Genomic DNA, 18,522 nt, shown 5'->3' with positions numbered 1-18,522 from the left:
GCCCCCGGCCCCGCCGCAGTTGTCCCGGGCATTTCACGGGGCTCAGCCCTCGCCGCTGTCGCTTTGCATCCGCGCACACATTCCCTCCCTTCCCGGGACACCCGATCCTCCGCAGATGCTGCAGGCACAGGTTGATGTTAAAATTAGCCCCTGGCTCCCTCCTGCCCGTCTCCAGAGCAGATTGTGGGGTTCAGCACCCCCCGTTTGGGGCATCCTCCCGCCTTTACCCCAGGCGCTGACGTGGAACCCCGCTCCTCTTGGATGCTCCCGGGTCTCCAGGTGTCCGTGCGACACGGGTGTCCCCGCGGGTGGCTGTTTTGGGGATGCTGCAGGCACAGGGGGATGTCTCGCCCCTCGGTACCATGGGGAAGGATTCTCCCCTTATCCAGGAGGATATCCAGGAATTAAAAGGTGATGCAGGGCACCTGGGAAGACCTGGGCTACACGTGGCACATCAGCACCATCCTGGGGGGGGGGTCTGAGGGTGACCTTAATTCCCAGAGCTGCAAGGTCTGCCCCCCACCCTCTGCCCACCCTAAAGCCCTCCATAATTTCAGCCTGATATGGGAGTTTTCACTCCCTCTGCAAAACCAAGCTGGGTGAAACCCTTTGGGAAGTCAGGATGGTCTCAAAAAACGATGTGTCAGTTTTCTTCAAATTCAGGGGATTTTTTTGGCTGGCCTCAGGCAGGACAGTGGAACAGCCCCCAGGGAAGGGCTTTATCCAGCAGTTTTGAAGCCCATGATTTGCTCCAGAGGGACATCTCACACCTCCCTGAGGCCTTTTTATGGAATCCCAGAATGGTTTGGGCTGGGACTCCAAGGGTCTGAAGTCTCAGGTGGGGGAGGCACAAAGCATTTTGGGCTTGTTGGAACAGCACTGGAGAACCTCCAGGGAAAAGTGGGGGTGAAAACACTTAAGGCAACCTGGAGAGAGAAAGGGCAAAAAAGAAGGGGAAATCTCTGCAGCAAATACCATTGTTCCATGCCTGGGAGCAGCAGCAACCCAAACCCAAGTGGGGACTCAGAAACTGGAAGGGCTTTATTTGAGATTTCTTACACTGACATTTTATCTCAGGTTATTTTGCTGCTTTATTTTCTGCCTCCCTGGAATTTTTTTCTCTTCTGCTTCTTACCTTGTTTCTTTAGCTAAAAAAAAAAAAAAAAAAAAAAAAAAAGGCAATCTAGAGGAAATCATTATGCATTTGATTAAAGTGTAATATCACAGCATTTCAATTTCCCAGTTTTATAAAGTAAGAGATAAAATAAGAAGATGGGTGAAAACCTCAAACCTCAGCTCCAAAGAGCAGCCATTTGGGAGGAGAGAAAGGGAGAGAAAGAAAACACTTTGCAATAATTTTGCTGTAGCCCATTTCAGATATGTGGCCCAGGATGTGCTTTTTCCCTTTTCCCTGAAAAGAGGATTTTTGGGAGCTCACAGCACTCGAAGGAACCCACATCCAGAGCTACATCCAGAGCCCTCCCCAGCTCATTTCAGGAGGGAGCACAATTTATGGTGGCAAAGGAGACAAGTGTCAGGAGTCCAGGGCAGGGAACGGAGCTGGGAAGGGGCTGGAGCTCCAGGAGAGGCTGAGGGAGCTGGGAAGGGGCTGAGCCTGGAGAAAAGGAGGCTCAGGGGGGACCTTGTGGCTCTGCACAGCTCCTGACAGGAGGGGACAGCCGGGGGGGTCGGGCTGTGCTCCAGGGAACAGGGACAGGAGGAGAGGGAACGGCCTCAGGCTGGGCATGGGGAGGCTCAGGTTGAATATTATGGATTTTTTTTTCATGGAAAGGGTCATTAAGCTTAGGAACAGTCTGCACAGAGGGCAGTGTTGAAGCCCCCACCCCTGGAGGGATTTAAAAGCCACAGGGATGTGGCCCATGGGGACGTGGGTCAGTGGTGGCCTTGGCTGTGCTGGACTCTATGGTCTTAAAGGGTTTTTCTAACTGAAGCAATTCAATGAGTCTATGATGTCCCATTTATATCTTAACATTTTGCCAAAAATGAATTATTCTTCTTTGAGGAATTTCATTCTCCATTTGTATGGGTGTGGCAGATGACAAAACACAGCTGGAGAGTTTTCTGACTGGTGGTGGTGTTGCAGATTCACTACATTGAGTCCAAAGTGGGACATTAGGGCTGACTGAATTCTTCCTTTCAATCAGTTTTAGGCTCACAATACTCATTACTCCCTGTGTGCCTCCATAAGGTGAGGACAGGGGTGGGCTTTAGGATGTATCACACCACCCTGTTTCAAGAAGAATGACCCCAAATTCATCCTTTCTCTTCCATCTTGCCCTTATTTTTGGGGAGCAGAGGTTTTGGTGTGTTTTCCTTGGTAGCCCCACAATGTTCTCCCCATCCCTGTATCCCACCAGCTCCCTGCAGCAGCAGCTTTGGGATGCAACCATGATCACTGCAGGAACTGTGAAGAAAGGAAAGCCCTCTCCTGGAAACGTGCTTTTCTGCAAAATCCCACAAATTCTGCCACTAATCAAGGACATTGAGCTATTTTATTTATGAGATCAGGTCCTTGGTTTGCAATAACCAAAAATAAGGCAAGGTCAGCAACCCCTGTCCACATTCCCAGATCCTGGGCTTAATATCTGGAGAAACGACTCATTAGTGGTTAATTACTTCAAAATCACAGCTGGATAATTTAATTTCAGTATTCTATCCAGACTATCTGATTTCTTTTGCTCTATCCAGGGCCCTTTTCCCTGCCTTGGGATGGATGCTGGCTGCATGGACAGGCTCTGTCCAAGGTGACTGGGTACTGCAGCGTTAGGAAAATTAAAAAAAATAAATAAACAAATTGGTTTTTTCACATCCAAAAACCCTTTTGCCTGTTTTTGAGGGCACTTTCCCCCTTCTGGGGGATGCAGAGGAGGGCGAGACAGCAGCCAGATCCCGTATCCTCTGGCTCTGGTGCCATCTAGTGCCTTCCCAGGGGCTGCTTCCAGCCAGGCCTTCCTGAGAGAAAATATCAGCGGCCAAACTGCAGTAAAAATCATTGTTATTGCCAAAAGGGTGCTGCTGAGAGCCCTCATCTCCACCCACCCACCCCTCCCCAGCCTTTCTGTGGGGGTGGGAGCAGGCTGAGCCGAGCCTGGAGCCCCAGGAATTAAAGGGGTTTCTCCCTGGGGCACAGGGAAGGAGAAGATGCAGGTGTGAAGCTATTTTTGAGGCATTTTGGATAATTGTAAGGGCATTTTAGAGTTTTTCTATACCCTTGGACAAGCTGGGAATGCTGGTCCAGGGCAAGACCTTACACTGGCCATTGAAGGATGAGGGAATGCTGCATCACCCCTCCAAAACCTTGGTTGTAGTATGGAATCCTGCTGCTTACTGGGAAAATAAAGCATTAAAATAAGAGGTTTTTTGAGTGTCAGGGAGCTCAGCCCCTCACAGAAAGCTCCCTCCCTGAGTTGTGCCGTGCCCAGGTGGGACTGCTTTAATTATTGCCCTAATTCCTCCCTTTGACAAGCAGATGGAGGAAAGACAGATTGTCCAAGGAGTCAAGGACTCATCAGCTGCAAGTGGGATGGGGTTTTTAATGGCCTGAGACTTTGTTTACACAGCATCCCAACCACAGAAAATGCCTGGGAGCTGTGGAGGTCTCCTAGGTGGGCACCAGGGGCTCATTCTCCTTTTGCTATGGGGGCGTTGAACTAAACAACATTTTCAGCTTGCCAGGCCTCTTCTGAGACATTGCTGTGAGGTGGTTTTTGAAATGATCCCCCTTTTTATTAGGATTTGCTCACTGGGGTTTTGTGTTCTGTATTATCTAAAGAAGAGAAGGCTCCAGGGACACCTCAGAGCCCCTGCCAGGGCCTCCAGGGGCTCCAGGAGAGCTGCACAGGCACTGGGCACAAGGCATGGAGGGACAGCAGCCAGGGAATGGCTTCCCAGGGCCAGAGGGCAGGCACAGATGGGATATTGGGAATGAGGAATTGCTGGCTGGGAGGGTGGGCAGGCCCTGGCCCAGGGTGCCCAGAGCAGCTGTGGCTGTCCCTGGATCCCTGGGAGTGCCCAAGGCCAGGTTGGATGGGGCTTGGAGCAACCTGGGACAGTGGAAGGTGTCCCTTCCCATGGCAGGGGGTGGAATTAGATGGTCTTAGTTCCCTTGTAACCCAAATCATTCTGTGAGTCTGTGATTGGCCTGACACTGGGGTTGACTGGCGTTCAGCAATTCCAAGTTTGAAGCAGACACACAAGGATCTGGAGGAAACAAAGCAGGAAAGGTTTGGGTGTCGCTGATCACGGGCCAGCTGGGGACAAAGCAAAAGCACTGCTCAGCTGCAGATGGCATTTCATCAGAGGCACCAGTCAGGCTCCAGGAGCTGTGCTCAATTCACAGCACCTACAGCAATGGAAAATGAATTTGACAGAGCACTCTTGTTTGTTTTCCCAGCTCTGATGTGGTTGCCCTGGATTCACCCGAAGCTGCCGATGCAGCGAGTAAGTGTAGAAAATTATCTGAAATTAAACTTCCAGACAGCTTTCCCCCTGCCCACTCCAGCTTTGCCCTGAGACTGTCTGAAAGATGTTTCCTTCCCAGTGGCTGGCACTCAATTCTAATTTTAAACTAAATTGCAAATCCAGATGACTAACCAGATTCACAAGAAAACTTCCAAGGGGCATTTGTGAATCAGCAGTCATCAGGACTCTCAGGATTGAATTTGCTTTTCAAAAACTCAAGATATAGACTGGGGGGATCCATGGGTTGGATCCTTGTCCACCCTTTAGCATCAGTAACAAGAGGATTTCACCTTATCTGCACCAAAGTTGTCAGTAAGTGCAGGGTTTGTCCATCCCAAGTTTGCATTTTGCAGGCATTCTGCTCCTTCCCTGTGCAGACAGAAGGGAATCTGCATCCCTGGGGTGCTCTGGAGAGAAAGCCACAGCAGCTGACATCCAGAGATGACAGCCCCAAAAAGGAGAGGCCAGACTGGGAGTGTTTCAGCCAAGGGAGGTGATGCCTTCAGCAAAGAGCACCATTTACAGATTCTCCAGGGAACTGGGGAACAAAGCCACTTAGCACAACCCCTTCAGTCCTCATTTCAAGGCGGGCAAACCAAACTTTCAGCCACAGAATTAATCTGCATTGCAACTAATTCACTGGGGAAAACACAATACAAAATCTAACCTGGTTGTGGGTAGTTTTCATCAGTTTTTGTGTTGCCTCAGAAATAGCAATTCTCACAAAGTCAAGTGGTTCCTGCAAAAGGAAGTGCCAAGGGCCACAGGAGGAATTTTAAGCATTCCATTCAGTGTACCCTGAAGCCTACAGACTCTGGGTATCTCTTGGTGATAAAGAGAAGATTCAGCATTTTATCTGTCCTCTTCCCACATCTGCATCAAACTCCAGGGTTCTGTTCTCCCTCAGCTGCTGATAAACACAAAATAAAATCTGAGACTGGTGCCCACCTCTCCAAAGACCACGAGGCCCAGATTTCGAATTTTTAGGCTCCACAAATGCCAAGAACTCAGTAAGGCTGAAAACCACTTTACCTTCATTATTCATATTGGTACTTAAAATACATGGATAAATGACCTTCCTGACTTGCACTCATGTGATAAATACATATAAAACACAGCAGAGGTATGAATTATAATCATTATTATTTTTATTCCTATTCCCATTCCCATTTCCATTTTGCCTGTGAGGGGGCAGGCAGGCAGCAGGACTTCACGTTCAGCACAGTGCAGTTGTACTTTACCATCCTCCTCTTTACTTGTGGCTCCAAATTCCTCCATACAATTTTGTGGTTCTCTGAAGACAGCTGCCCCTGGCACCACCCCCTGGCCAGAGAGGACCTGCCCTGTAGCATCAGCCTCTGAGTCAGGCAGTCTCATGGGGCAGCAGAAGGTGTCTGGGGGGATGGGGCACAGAAGTAATGGTGGGAAGGTTGCTCAGCCACCTGAAGGATTCAGGTGTGTGGGGAGGTGGGGGCTGTGCTGAAATTGCATCCCTGGAGGGGATTCTTCAGGGCACAATGAGCCCCAAAACAGGGAGGGCAGGGAGCTGCTGGAGCCAGTGCAGAGGAGGGCACGGAGATGCTGCCAGGGCTGGAGCCCCTCTGCTCTGGAGCCAGCCTGGCACAGCTGGGGCTGCTCACCTGCACAAGAGAAGGCTCCAGGGACACCTCAGAGCCCCTGCCAGGGCCTCCAGGGGCTCCAGGAGAGCTGCACAGGCACTGGGCACAGGGCATGGAGGGACAGCAGCCAGGAATGGCTTCCCAGGGCCAGAGGGCAGGCACAGATGGGATATTGGGAATGAGGAATTGCTGGCTGGGAGGGTGGGCAGGCCCTGGCCCAGGGTGCCCAGAGCAGCTGTGGCTGCCCCTGGATCCCTGGCAGTGTCCAAGGCCAGGCTGGATTGGGCTTGGAGCAGCCTGGGACAGTGGAAGGTGTCCCTGCCCATGGCAGGGGGTGGAATGAGATGGGCTTTAAGGTCCCTTCCAACCCAAAGCAAACTGTCCTGGGATTCTTGACAGGCAGCAGCCACTTGTCACTGGTACCTGCACATCCCCTGGCACCAAGGCTACAGGGAGAAGCGTCGGTCCTGCCCTGGTCAGGGATAAAAGGAAGGTTTTGCAGCCAGGAAATCATTTCAGCATTCTGGATGTGCAAAACTAAATGTGTTACAGCAAGAAACAGCGCTGAATTTCAGCAACTGTAACCCAGAATTTAAAGATTTAATTTGTAGATGTGACAAACAGCAGCATATTTGATGGAAATTGAAAGAAAAAACCCAACAAATCAATATTGTTTAAATAATACACTCTATTTTATTTTATCTTAAAATAGTTTAACCTTTATGCTACAGACTTGTTTCAAAAAACAGAAGGTCTCATCTTGCACCAAAAATATATATATTTTTATATATATATATATATATATAACACTCTGTTTTATTATTATTTCTCTCCAAAGACCATTAAATACTAGATGGAAAATGAGAACTAAATAGTGAGTGTCGAGAAGAATCAAATTTTATTTTTAACTAGAGCCGCACATTTAAAACATTTATATTCTGAGCAATGATTTGTCTTCACTACAGAAGATTCCAAGTTCACACTCCAGCAATTCAGGAAAACTGCTAAACCCTGAAGGGCTCGAGCCAATGCACACTGAGGTCGATGGGCAGCCCCACACCGACCCCAGTGGGTTCTGGTCCAGGCCCCAAGTGCATTGGTTCACAGCCATACAATGGCTAACTTTTCTCTTTCCTGCTGAGAAGAGCAAAAACCACCCAGGCACATTTTTGCTCTTTTTAAAAAAAAAACCCAGAAGTTTAAAAAAAAAAAAAAAAAAAAAACCAAACTATTTCCTACCTATATCCAGTGATTGCTTTTTTCAGATCACTAGCCTTGAAATTTGTTAAGAGAAAATACATAGTGTTTTAAATAAAAGAAAACCTGCATCAGACTACCATACATGAGCTGTTTAAACAAACACAGTGCACAATTGGAGGAAGTTTGGTTAGGTGGCAGTTGTTTTTATGTACACGTGGAAGTCACATCATATACAAACTGGAAAACAAGGAGAGATAGTTTGCATTTTTTCACGGAAGTACTGCAAAAAGGGTCTCTGCAGCTCAGCTTTCTTCACAACCACTCTTCAGGAGACTGTGAAATGGGAAGAAGCAGCCACAGGAGGTGGCTGTTCCAAAGTTACCTTTACAGCAGGAGTGTGAGCCCACAGCTGATGGAAAGATGAGGAGAAAGGATGGGCAGAGCAGCACGGGGCCTTTCCCTGCTGCAGGGCCAACAAGATCCATCCATGCTCCCCTCCCTCCCACAGAAAGGAATTGGTCACTAAAAACACCACAGCTATTTTTCTGGCCATGCAAGACACTTATGTTCAATGGTCTAGGAAGCTGGAAATGGGAATATCAATCCTTACCTAGGAGTTCTGTGAAGTGCAGCATGAGCTGTTCTGCTTATGGAAGAAACAGATGTTTGTCACTAAAGATACCCCCCTGCTGGGCTGTTTTGCCTTTATATGACAACACAGGTAACTCTATTTTAATTTTTTATTTTGCCAACAGATAAAATTAAGGGAAGCCAAATAAATTTTGAAAACCAGCCGACAAGAAAGGAAAGCAGAACTTCCCATGTCCTGACCACCATTGTTCATCTTTAAATAGTGAAAAATCTAATGGCAGAGCAGTACAAAATTCCCAATAGAAACATCTGGAATATGAAGGAATGTTTCAATTGCACAGTAGGCATTTAAAGTGAACTATATCATCTTGTTAAAGTCTAATCTTTGGTTTTTGCCTTGGGAAAGGCTCAAAAAGACAGATGTGGGGCAGGAATTTCCATGTGCACCACAGAAACTGCAGCCCGCTAAAGTGAGTCGTTCCACTGATTTTGGTAAATATTCTGGTAGAAAGTGTTCCCTAAATCTTGGCATTTCCAAAACTAGCATGAGAGGCATGATTGAAAGCCAGGAAAGTGGTGCAGACTACTAATTTAAGAAAAAACAATTTAAAACCACAACCTTCGTTTCTGATCCTGATCCTGCAACATCTTTCAGGACAGAGTTTTAAGCACTTGAGTGGCCCCACAAATTCCTGGAACAGGTCCCAGCTGAACACCCCTTTGCCAGGCTGGAGCTTTGGAATTTGCTTGGGATTTGTTTTTTGTTTTCTGAGGTGGTGAATGACGCAAACAAGAAGCAGTAGAGATGGGGACTGTGAGTAAAACATTTAATTCCTCTTCTTCATCTACTCCAGGCAAAACTCAGATAGAGGTAATAATAATAAACTATAATTAAAAAGGAGAGGGATGCTGGGCCTTTTTATTACTTTTTCCTGTGCTTTTGCAATGTTCAGCTGTTCCTAAGTCACTACTATTACTATTTTAGCCATTCCAAGCTGTGGGAATTGGCCAGTGAAACACAGTAGTCAAGTGGACAGAAGACAGCACTGAAGAGTATAAACTATAAATTACATTGAAAATAAAAAATGTTTTAATTAAAAGCTGTTCAGTGCATTTGTTATGGGCCATTTGCATTAAAGACAATCCCTCCTGCTGGTAACATAACCAAATCAGTTTGGGTAAAAATACTCCTGGCCCAAATTTTGGAAGTGTTGAATACCCCCCAGTTCCACTGAAATCAGTGAGGACACAGCATTTCTCAAAATCACTGATGCTCACACAGCAACACACTAACTTCTACTAACAAACTCAAGATACTGATAAATTGAAAAAGTCCTGGAGTTGGGAGGTGGGGAGCGTGGGGGTCGTAAGTTTGCACGCAGTTATTTCGTTAGATTTACACGCACACGTTAGTAACTGCAGATGTGTTCTAAATTTGGTGCTGTTAATTCTGGGCAGGAATCCTCCTCGGAGAAGGCAAAACCATTTGAAGTGACACTGAAATCAGACTACATTCCTGTTGAGGTGCAGAAACGCCGTGGGTTTGGGTTTCTTGGTGCCAAGGACGGGGCCTCTGGAGGTGATGGTTTCACCACGGAACCTCTGTGCCAGGGAGGGCGGGAGGGGAGGGGGCAGAGCACAGTGACACGGCCTTACAGGAGGTATTTGCGCCTGGTGTCCTCGTCCAGAGTGAGATCCACCACTTCTGGGGGCGAGGACCAGTTCTGCTGGGGAGCCACTGCTGTCCATGGCTGCGTGGGCTGGGCGCTCCCGAAGGGAGAGCCGCGCTTCCAGGAGGCCACGCTCTGGATCACCCCTCCCCTGGGATGCACACACCTGCAGCGAGAAGAGGGACACACACAGCATCAGGGACACTGTTCAGCTCAGCCACCACACCCCCTCCTCCAGTGTTTTATCATTATCTGGTTAGGACTTCCTCCTCCAAACTGGATTCTCCACTTGTAGAGTCCGTGGCATTTCAAATGCCCAGTGAACAAAGCTGTTTGGGGTTTTGGTGATTAAATAATTCCAAAGGAATAAATTTAGGGATTAAATTATTCCAAAGGAATGCTAGTGAGGGTAATATGATCCTCCTTAAAAAATGTGTGCATGGATCCCAAGGATCTTGAGGAAGCCTGCCCCACCATGTGTAGTACCATGCACAGTTTCCTGATGCAGCTTTACCCATTGGACTTTTTTCTAAAAAGAGAAGAATCTGAAGTGAGGCTGCCTAAGAAAAAATGAAAAGCTATACTGCAATATTAAATCAAAGCCATATTAAAACAAGGAGGTAATGATACTTTCATTACAATAATTGCAAAAGAGATCTTGCTAATTATGTTATTACAGTTGTTATGTCTGACTTTTTTTCTTTTGGTCTTTCTAACTGAAAATTACAAACACACTGGGAAATGCTCACTGACAACAGTTCAGCCCCACTTTAGCAAAACATTTAAGCTTTAAGTGGCTGCAGCCAACAAGACTAAAAGGTGTATTTGAAGATAAGGCTCCAGTGCCCTGCTGAAGCACGATACACAGGTACCTTTCACACAGCAGTTTTACCTATTATATCCATAGTAGATACGTGACAAATGAATCTTGGGTTAAGAGCAATTAGAAAAAAATAAATGCAAAATGAAAGGTAGAATAATTTTGTGTATGATGAAGTGATGACAGGAATTTATTAGAGGCTTTAGGATGATCACTCAATTTCCAGCTGTAAATCCTGCACAGGCACTAATAAAAATTGCTACCTAGTGCTCCAAAAATTGTTTTGTTCTTGTAAGCTACTGGTAGTGGCTTCAGCTCCTCCTGGCCACGTGGATAAACACGAGGTGCTCTGGCTGCTGGGGTAACCTTTTCCCATTTCTTTGTGAAGGCATGTGTATTTCAGGAACTCCAATTTCCTGCACTGATCAAATATCCCTGACATTTACATTTTATTTATTCCAATTTAAGTCTGTGCTATTTATTTTCTCCAAAACCGCTCAGCTCTGTTGGTTCTGGTTGGAGTTTCATGAAATAGAATGAAAAATCTCATTCTCTGAGCTGTAACTTCTCTGAATATAAATGTCTCATTGCCTTCTCAGATACACTGCTTAGGTTTAGATGTGATGTTCAGAATGGCTCTTTTATTACTTCTTCTGTCATAAAAACACATACTTAAAGTATATATCTACAAGGAATTAGCAATAAGAACCTGGAAGTCTAAAGAATGTATGGGATTTCTTTCTTTTAAAGCTTTATTTTAAAGAGAAGTATTTTTAAGCTTAACTGGCAAGAAAAGCTTGCAGGCAGAGCAAATTAAATATGATGTTTGGTCTCAGAGATGGTGGTGCACCATTCTGAGAACAGTTCTTAAGTGTTTGGGCAAAGCTAAGACTAACTTTTCTTCCTGAAGATTATGAAAACAAGCCATAAATTATCTCACAAAAAAAAAAGATACCTCTGAAAAATAAAAGTGTTTATCCCCACACTAGTCACACAAGCAGCCAACAGCAAAACGTTCAGTCAAACATGAGCTCAGAACATTCTTCCAATCTACAGCAAAGGGAAGATACCAAGTGAAGGCAATAAAAAACCCCAAAAACCTCCTAGGAAAAACTAGAGGAAAACTGGTTTATATGCATGCATGATTTTAAAAAATTCTAGTGGTGAAAAATTTAACAAACTGAAAAATATGACTCGGTGTCCTAAGCAGATGCCAAGGAATATCCCAATGATGAGAAACAGCACCAATTCACTCAGAATCTGAAGAACTACAAACAATGGACAAACTCCAGGGTGTCACAACTCACACCAGACATGGAATAGGGAGCATGATAAAAACCAGGATCCAAACACCACACTAACTAAGGATGCAGAAATTACTGATCAAAAACCTAACCCTTGTCCAAATGACAGCCCTGCCAGAAGCCCATCAATACTTCATAACTGCAAGCCTAGACCTGCAAGAGAAATAAAACTCAAAATAGGATTCAAACAAGTGAAATGTGTGAGTGAGTATTCCAGGGAGGCAGTAAACACAGGTCTGCAGGAGACAGGTACAGGAGCAAAAGAAAGCACAGGAGAGTGCTTTTAGACTGATTTGCTGAAATTATTTCAGTTCTTATCTACTAGAACTCATTTTAAACAGCAACTCTGCATTTAGCTGGTGTTTCCATTCCCACAGAGAGTGAGTATTATTGAGGCAGCAGCATGGAAAGCTTTCAAAGAGGGGACAGAAGCACAAGGGTCCTGTGTGCAGTGCTGCAGAGATTTACAGCAGCCAGTGCTGGAGGTGAATCCACACCCCTCACCATCAGCACAAAGACCCTCCAAGCCCTGGGCTCTGCTGCAAAAACAGCCAGGAGAGCTGCTTCCTAAGGAATTACCATCCTCCAAAAGAGCTGGCCATGCAAGGACTTTCTCACTGTTCCAAAAGCTAAGATTAAATCCCCTTTCTGGACCTGAAAATTTCCTTTTTTTTCACATCCAACAGCGCTGTGCCCACATAATCCATGAAGCCTCCTGCCTGGGAAATTGGGTCCTGAACTCTTTCTTTTCTTCCTTCTTTAAGAAAGATGCAATGAAGGGACAAGGAACTCTCTTCCATGTTTCTCACACCCTTTTCTGCCTCCAAGCACCCACTAGGCAGCAGAAAATTTTGGAAGCAGCTTGTCTATGTACTGCTTTAACTCGGTTTTATTCCACCAAATTCACACTCCACACTATTAGAAAATGTCAGTTTTGTTTAAATGTTTCATAATATTTTAAGCCAAGGAAAGACCATAGACTAAAAATTAAGAGTAACATAAAAAAAATACCTACCAGGAAGAACAGCTGCACAGGTTTCTGAGTGAGAGAGAAACCTCTGGCACCCTTACCCTCATCTACTTTGACCTCTCTTGAATCTTGACATAAACCCAAGATTCAAAATTATCTGATTTTTAACCTAAAGGGGATATCTTATGACATTAGCCATTGAAAAAATGATAGTATTTTTACCCCTAATGACTAATTAAATAAAGTGGAAGCTGTTAAAAAAACTTAGTATTTTGAAAGGAAGTAAGAACCTACATAAAGATTTTCACTTAGCTATTTGTATATTCATGTATTTCCTTAAAATCTGAATTTCTAATGTATGTACACTTAGTAGCTCAATATTTGGTATTTTTATACTGCATATCTTTAGCCAGTTAATATTTGATATTAAAACACAACTGTAATCTGAATAACTATCAAGTTGGTCACTTTCTAAAGAAAAACACATTCCAAAATCACCATGCCAGCAAAACAGAAAAAGAAAAGTGTAACATTTGCTGCCTTTTGGGCATCACTCAGGGATGGGCAACTAGAGAAATAAAGGTCAGCAGTTCTTTCTTTATTGATTTTGGTATCACAGACATTCTGATAAAATTAAATTCTTATTAGAGCAAGAAAAAATAATTCATACCTGGCATGTTCCTGAACTCCAACAATCTCTACTTCACTATCAGAAGAGGCAATGTTAATTTCTTCATTGGCCTGGGCATTGCCACAAGAGGTTTTGTCACCTGCAAGGAAGCCTGGATCCAAACGACCTAGAGAGGGGGAAAATGGGAATACAGACAGTGTTTAACAACTTACATGACCCAGAAACCAGCTAGAAAATTCATCACCTGGTACAGGAAAACCACTGGATTTAGCCAGTGTCAGCAGCTCCGGTGATGGTGCTGTCACACAAATGTGAACAAAGCCTGACTGTTGCACCAAGAACAACCAGAATTTCCAGTTGAAATGTTATGACAGTTAGAAAGACTCTTATAAGAGTCAGACTGTCTCTAAACCTCCTTGACATTAAGAAACAAAACAATCTAAGCGAACACAATGATATTATAGCAAAAAAAAAAAAAAAAAAAAAAACCAAAAAAAACAAACAATAGGCTGGACAGAAACATCCCACTCATCAAGGAAAATGGATTTAATTTCTTTAAATAAAAAACTAGGGGAAACTAGCCAGTGAAAAAACACAGCAAACCCATCAGTTTCTGGCAGTGCTGCTTCACACATCTGCTCTAACATTATCACAAATACTTGAAAAGAAAAAGTGGTTTACTTAAGTCCCATATGCAGCAGGGCTGTTTTTTCATTACAGTTCCTCAATGACATCCAGTTTGTCAGACAGTCAAACCACAAGCCCTCTCTAAATACTCACAGCAAGTGTGGCACATTTTTGCATTTTCTGCCAAGTGCTGCTAAGAAGGTTCTTCACCCCAATTAGTGAATGTGTTGAGTCATACAGGATAATACTTACATGGGAAATACAAAGCAGCTGAAATTATTATTTCTCCCACAGAAAAGAGATTCCTTGAAAAATCAGTTAATTAAAAGATATAACTTCTACTCTTTTTATTTTTTCCCCGGGAAAAAGAGAAAATTATTAATTCCACTGTCTTTCTTTATCATTAGCCTGAGGGATGCTGGGCAGCCTTGAAGTAGCTGATACTGCCTAGTACTGAAAACCTCTCGGTCAGCTGTACTACACAGGGGCAGAGTCATTTGTTGAGCAGGAAATTTGAGAGTAGGTAAATATTTTATGTGTATCTAGTTTGAGTGGACACCTCCTCAAAGATGAGAGGAGGAGGAGAAGCAATAACGATCCACAGGATTTCAAAGGTGTGTGAACAAGCAGAACTGATTACACCCCCAGGAACATTAAAAGGAAACAGAAAAAATTAAACTTGAAACAAGTGCTGGGGAAACTTTCTAATGACTGCTTTAAGCACTTGGGAAAGATGCAAGCAAATGGAATCACAGAATGGTTTGAGCTGAAAGGGGCCTTAACGCTCATCCAGTGCCACCCCCTGCCATGGGCAGGGACAGCTTCCACTGTCCCAGGCTGCTCCAAGCCCTGCCCAGCCTGGCCTTGGGCACTGCCAGGGATCCAGGGACAGCCCCAGCTGCTCTGGGCACCCTGGGCCAGGGCCTGCCCACCCTCCCAGCCAGCAATTCCTCATTCCCAATATCCCATCTGTGCCTGCCCTCTGGCCCTGGGAAGCCATTCCCTGGCTGCTGTCCCTCCATGCCCTGTGCCCAGCCCCTCTGAAGCTCTTGTGTAGGAGCAGAGACCATGCTGTAAGTGCCATTTTTGGACTGGATCAGTGTTAGTACGGAAGGAAACACATGTGCTACTAGATACCTGAAGGAGGAATTTCCACCTCACAAGACAAAAAAATATTGGTCAGCTGAACTTAAATTAATAGCCCAGACAGTCTCTTCCCAGCATTGCAGTTGAGCTGAACATTTATTGGCAAACATCACTGACTACCAGAAAGCCCAAAAATGGGTCATGGCTATTTCTTTACGTGGCTAGGCAGACTGTGAAACATGAAATGAAAGTGCTCAGAGGCTTTAATTCACTTGCCAGGGGCTTCACATTGCCAGAGGGCAGGTTTGGATTGGACGTTGGGGAGAAATTCCTCCCCACGAGGGTGGGGAGGCTGTGGCACAAGTTACCCAGAGCAGCTGTGGCTGCCCCTGGATCCCTGGAAGTGTCCAAGGCCAGGCAGGATGGAGCTTGGAGCAACCTGGGATAGTGGAAGGTGTCCCTGCCCATGGCAGAGGGTGGAATGGGATGGCCATAATATTATGTAATACTTAAAATACCTATTAATATAATATCTATTGTTTAACTGCCTAACCACCCTTCATTGTCTTGTCAGGGTAATGTCTGGCAAAGGAGCAAAGCAGACCAGCTCCTAAACTCCTAAACAGTCCCAAAAAGTATCCCCAGAGGTATAAACTGGAGTCCTAAAAGATCTTCCACATATTACCATAGTTTTAAATTCAGACAACAAAAAGACAATTAGCAGTAGCAAAACCATGATTAGCAGAGTAAATACTGCAAGAGTAGCTGAGTGTTAATCAGGATTATAGCACAGACAGACAGATTTACAGCCTCTGGCCATACAAATTTCATGCCTAATAACATGCCCACGCTGTTAATTTCTTCACACAAACATTAGGATGACGCCCAAAGTGATGTTTCATTTGCCCTACACCACCAGGGCTTGCAAAAGAGCCCCAAATATTTGCCCATGCACAAAGATGTGATAGTGTAGTAAGATTTTTCACTTTGATAGAGCTGCTGATGTGGCTCTTTTCCCATGGGAACACATTCTTTTAAGTCTGCTAAACAAGATGCTGGCTGAAGATTACGCTTGCGAACCAGATGAAAGATTTGAAAATTCTGCTTTCCCAATGTGCAATCCTAGACCTGGTAGGAAAAGGCCAGCACTGGCAAAGGTGCAGTCAGATGTGTACTGAGGCTGCAGGGTAAGGTGTATGCATGAGCAAACAGAGATTCATCCTTTCAGCTGCTGACATAGCCATAGAACTAGGACCAAATCCATGTGAACATTCCCAGGGATGAAGAAGTCTCTTGATGTTTCCAGTTTTCTTTTACCTGCAAGTCCCCTTGGATCTACGTAGAAGAAGGAAAAAAAAATTCCTACCTGAACTGCAGCATTTTAAGAAAAAAGTGGAAGAAAGCTTGGTAAGAAACATTACTTTTTATTTCCTTACATTCATTTGGTCCACTAGTGCTATGTAATACAGGTGATTTCAGCTATTCTAATTGTTTAATAAATCCCTTAATAAAGGACTGGGATTGCTAGGGGTCAAATAGCTATCAGTCAGCTGCTGTCCTGCAAAAAATAGCAGTGAGCTTGGAAAACAAAGGCAAGCTTCAAAAAGGCTGGAACAACATCCAGCCATGGACCACAGTGAAAATAATGCACAAAGATTCTCATACTCAATCTGTGGACTTGTAGACTCCATGGTAATGGAGCATCTCTTTACCAAGCACCACCTAATAGTGTTTCTTTAAGCCTTAGAGACAGTGAAAAGCAGCTCAGAGCCTCCACAACACTCCCCCATGTGGGTGCCCTGTGGCAGGAGACCTTAGGCAAACAGCATGAAACACAAACCTGTTGTGCTCCACCAGGCAAGACTTATGTGTGTAACGCAGCCTGAAATCCTAACATGGGAGTTAAGAAAAGGAGTGGAAGTAAAACATTGGCATAAAAAGCTGTGGGATGAAGCTGATAGAAGATGACCCCTGCTAACATCCAAAACACTGTCCAATTTCCTAAGGGGTATTGGAAATGCAGACAGAATATGGGAAGAATAAATGATTTTATTTATAGAGACAAAGAGACAAACCAAAACCCCCTCCACAAAAAAAGAACCAAAAAAAAACCAAAAAAACCCACAACCCATACACAGGCAATCCCAATCCTGAAAATGAGATTAGGACCAGTTGACTAGTTGGTGGCATGGGTTGTCATAATCAATCATTCAGTAACAAGATTAGGTCACTTTCATTTAAGAAAACCCACCACCAAAACCCCAGATCTAAGTTCCCTGTAGTAATTAGAAGGAAAAGAAGAAAAGTAGTTAAGAAAATTAGTGTAAAAAATATATTGCTGGAATATTTGTCAATTTTTGTTACTTGTATTTTGGAGTAAATGTCAGACATTTTAATAAGCACCTGTCCTCTTCTCTCACAAAATCCACATAGGGAGCTTTCACAGCTGTATAAACTATAAAAACACTGGAAGCAAGAAAGGGATACCCACCAACTGCAATGCAGGCACAAATGTCAGAGAATTTAAACAAACCTGTATCAGCACTCATTTCATTCAGCAGCCCTCTGGTTCTCCAGGCAGATCCTGAGTCTTGATTTCCTAAAGAATTATTGTGCTCTTGAACTACTGCAGCCGCCAACAGATTGTCCACATTTACCACTTCTGGGTCTGAGTTTGTGTCTGATATATCATAGTGAGCCACAACAGGAGGTCCATCTGCAGGGGAGAAAAGCAACATGGGTTAGAAACCAGCACAGACTGAAAGACACCTCAAAGAGTACAAATAATTTGTTTAAGGATTAATGCAACATCCTACATGAAGCTCTTGAAGTTACATAGTGGTAAATTGCATGAATTATTAAACTTCAGTTAATGAACACAGCCTGAGATTGCAGACACATTTTGACCATTGCATACACAGAAAACACAAGTGTCAGAAACACACATTTATCAGAGTATCAGTTATTTGTGTACTGTCTTTTACATTAACACATAAACATCTCCATATCTGACAAGGTTACATTTACAATCTTTAAAGGATAAAACCTCCAGTTTAAAATTAAAAAAAAAAAAAATTAATCACAGGACATTAAGTTGGGCAGACAAGATATTTATCTAGAGGATTTTACAGAAGTCAAGTGACAGCTTACATTATTATAGGGTTGATTGAATAAAACTAACTTTTTCATAAAACTGATCCGGTGACAATGAATTTAACATTAGGCAACTTTCTTTTCATAACATTCACCTGTCAAGAGTAGGGGGATTTTTCAAAATTGCAATGTTTTTTGATGGTGTTTGTTGGGGTTTTTTATAAGATCAAGAATAACAAGAAACAAAATTATATTTTGCAGTGATAAATATGCTTTTCATTCAACATGATTCTCATATGATTTTTTGGCCACCATAATGAAGGAGAAAGAGGGCGATAAAACTGCTTACATGATTCTGAAATCTGTCCTTGAGGAACAACAAAAATCTATTTTTGATCTGTTTTGTTAGGACCAACTAAATTCTTTGTG

At 44.1% G+C, this 18,522-nt stretch overlaps 1 protein-coding gene across 2 annotated transcripts in view; it reads right to left on the bottom strand.

Moving 5' to 3' along the window:
* Positions 1-6,769: 6,769 nt before the first annotated feature.
* ARK2N (arkadia (RNF111) N-terminal like PKA signaling regulator 2N) overlaps positions 6,770-18,522 on the bottom strand; it is a 44,770-nt gene continuing 33,017 nt past the window's right edge. For both annotated transcript variants that reach the window (XM_059873217.1, XM_059873220.1), the window contains exons 3-5: positions 17,534-17,716; positions 13,327-13,453; positions 6,770-9,728 (exon numbers count right to left, since the gene is read on the bottom strand). In XM_059873217.1, coding sequence (XP_059729200.1) covers positions 9,545-9,728; positions 13,327-13,453; positions 17,534-17,716 — 494 coding nt within the window. In that variant the 3' untranslated portion in view covers positions 6,770-9,544. The remainder of the gene's footprint in view (positions 9,729-13,326; positions 13,454-17,533; positions 17,717-18,522) is intronic.

The sequence above is a fragment of the Haemorhous mexicanus genome, chromosome Z, assembly GCF_027477595.1.
Source record: "Haemorhous mexicanus isolate bHaeMex1 chromosome Z, bHaeMex1.pri, whole genome shotgun sequence".
NCBI classification, from domain to species: domain Eukaryota; kingdom Metazoa; phylum Chordata; class Aves; order Passeriformes; family Fringillidae; genus Haemorhous; species Haemorhous mexicanus.
This window is presented reverse-complemented; position numbering and strand designations above follow the sequence as displayed.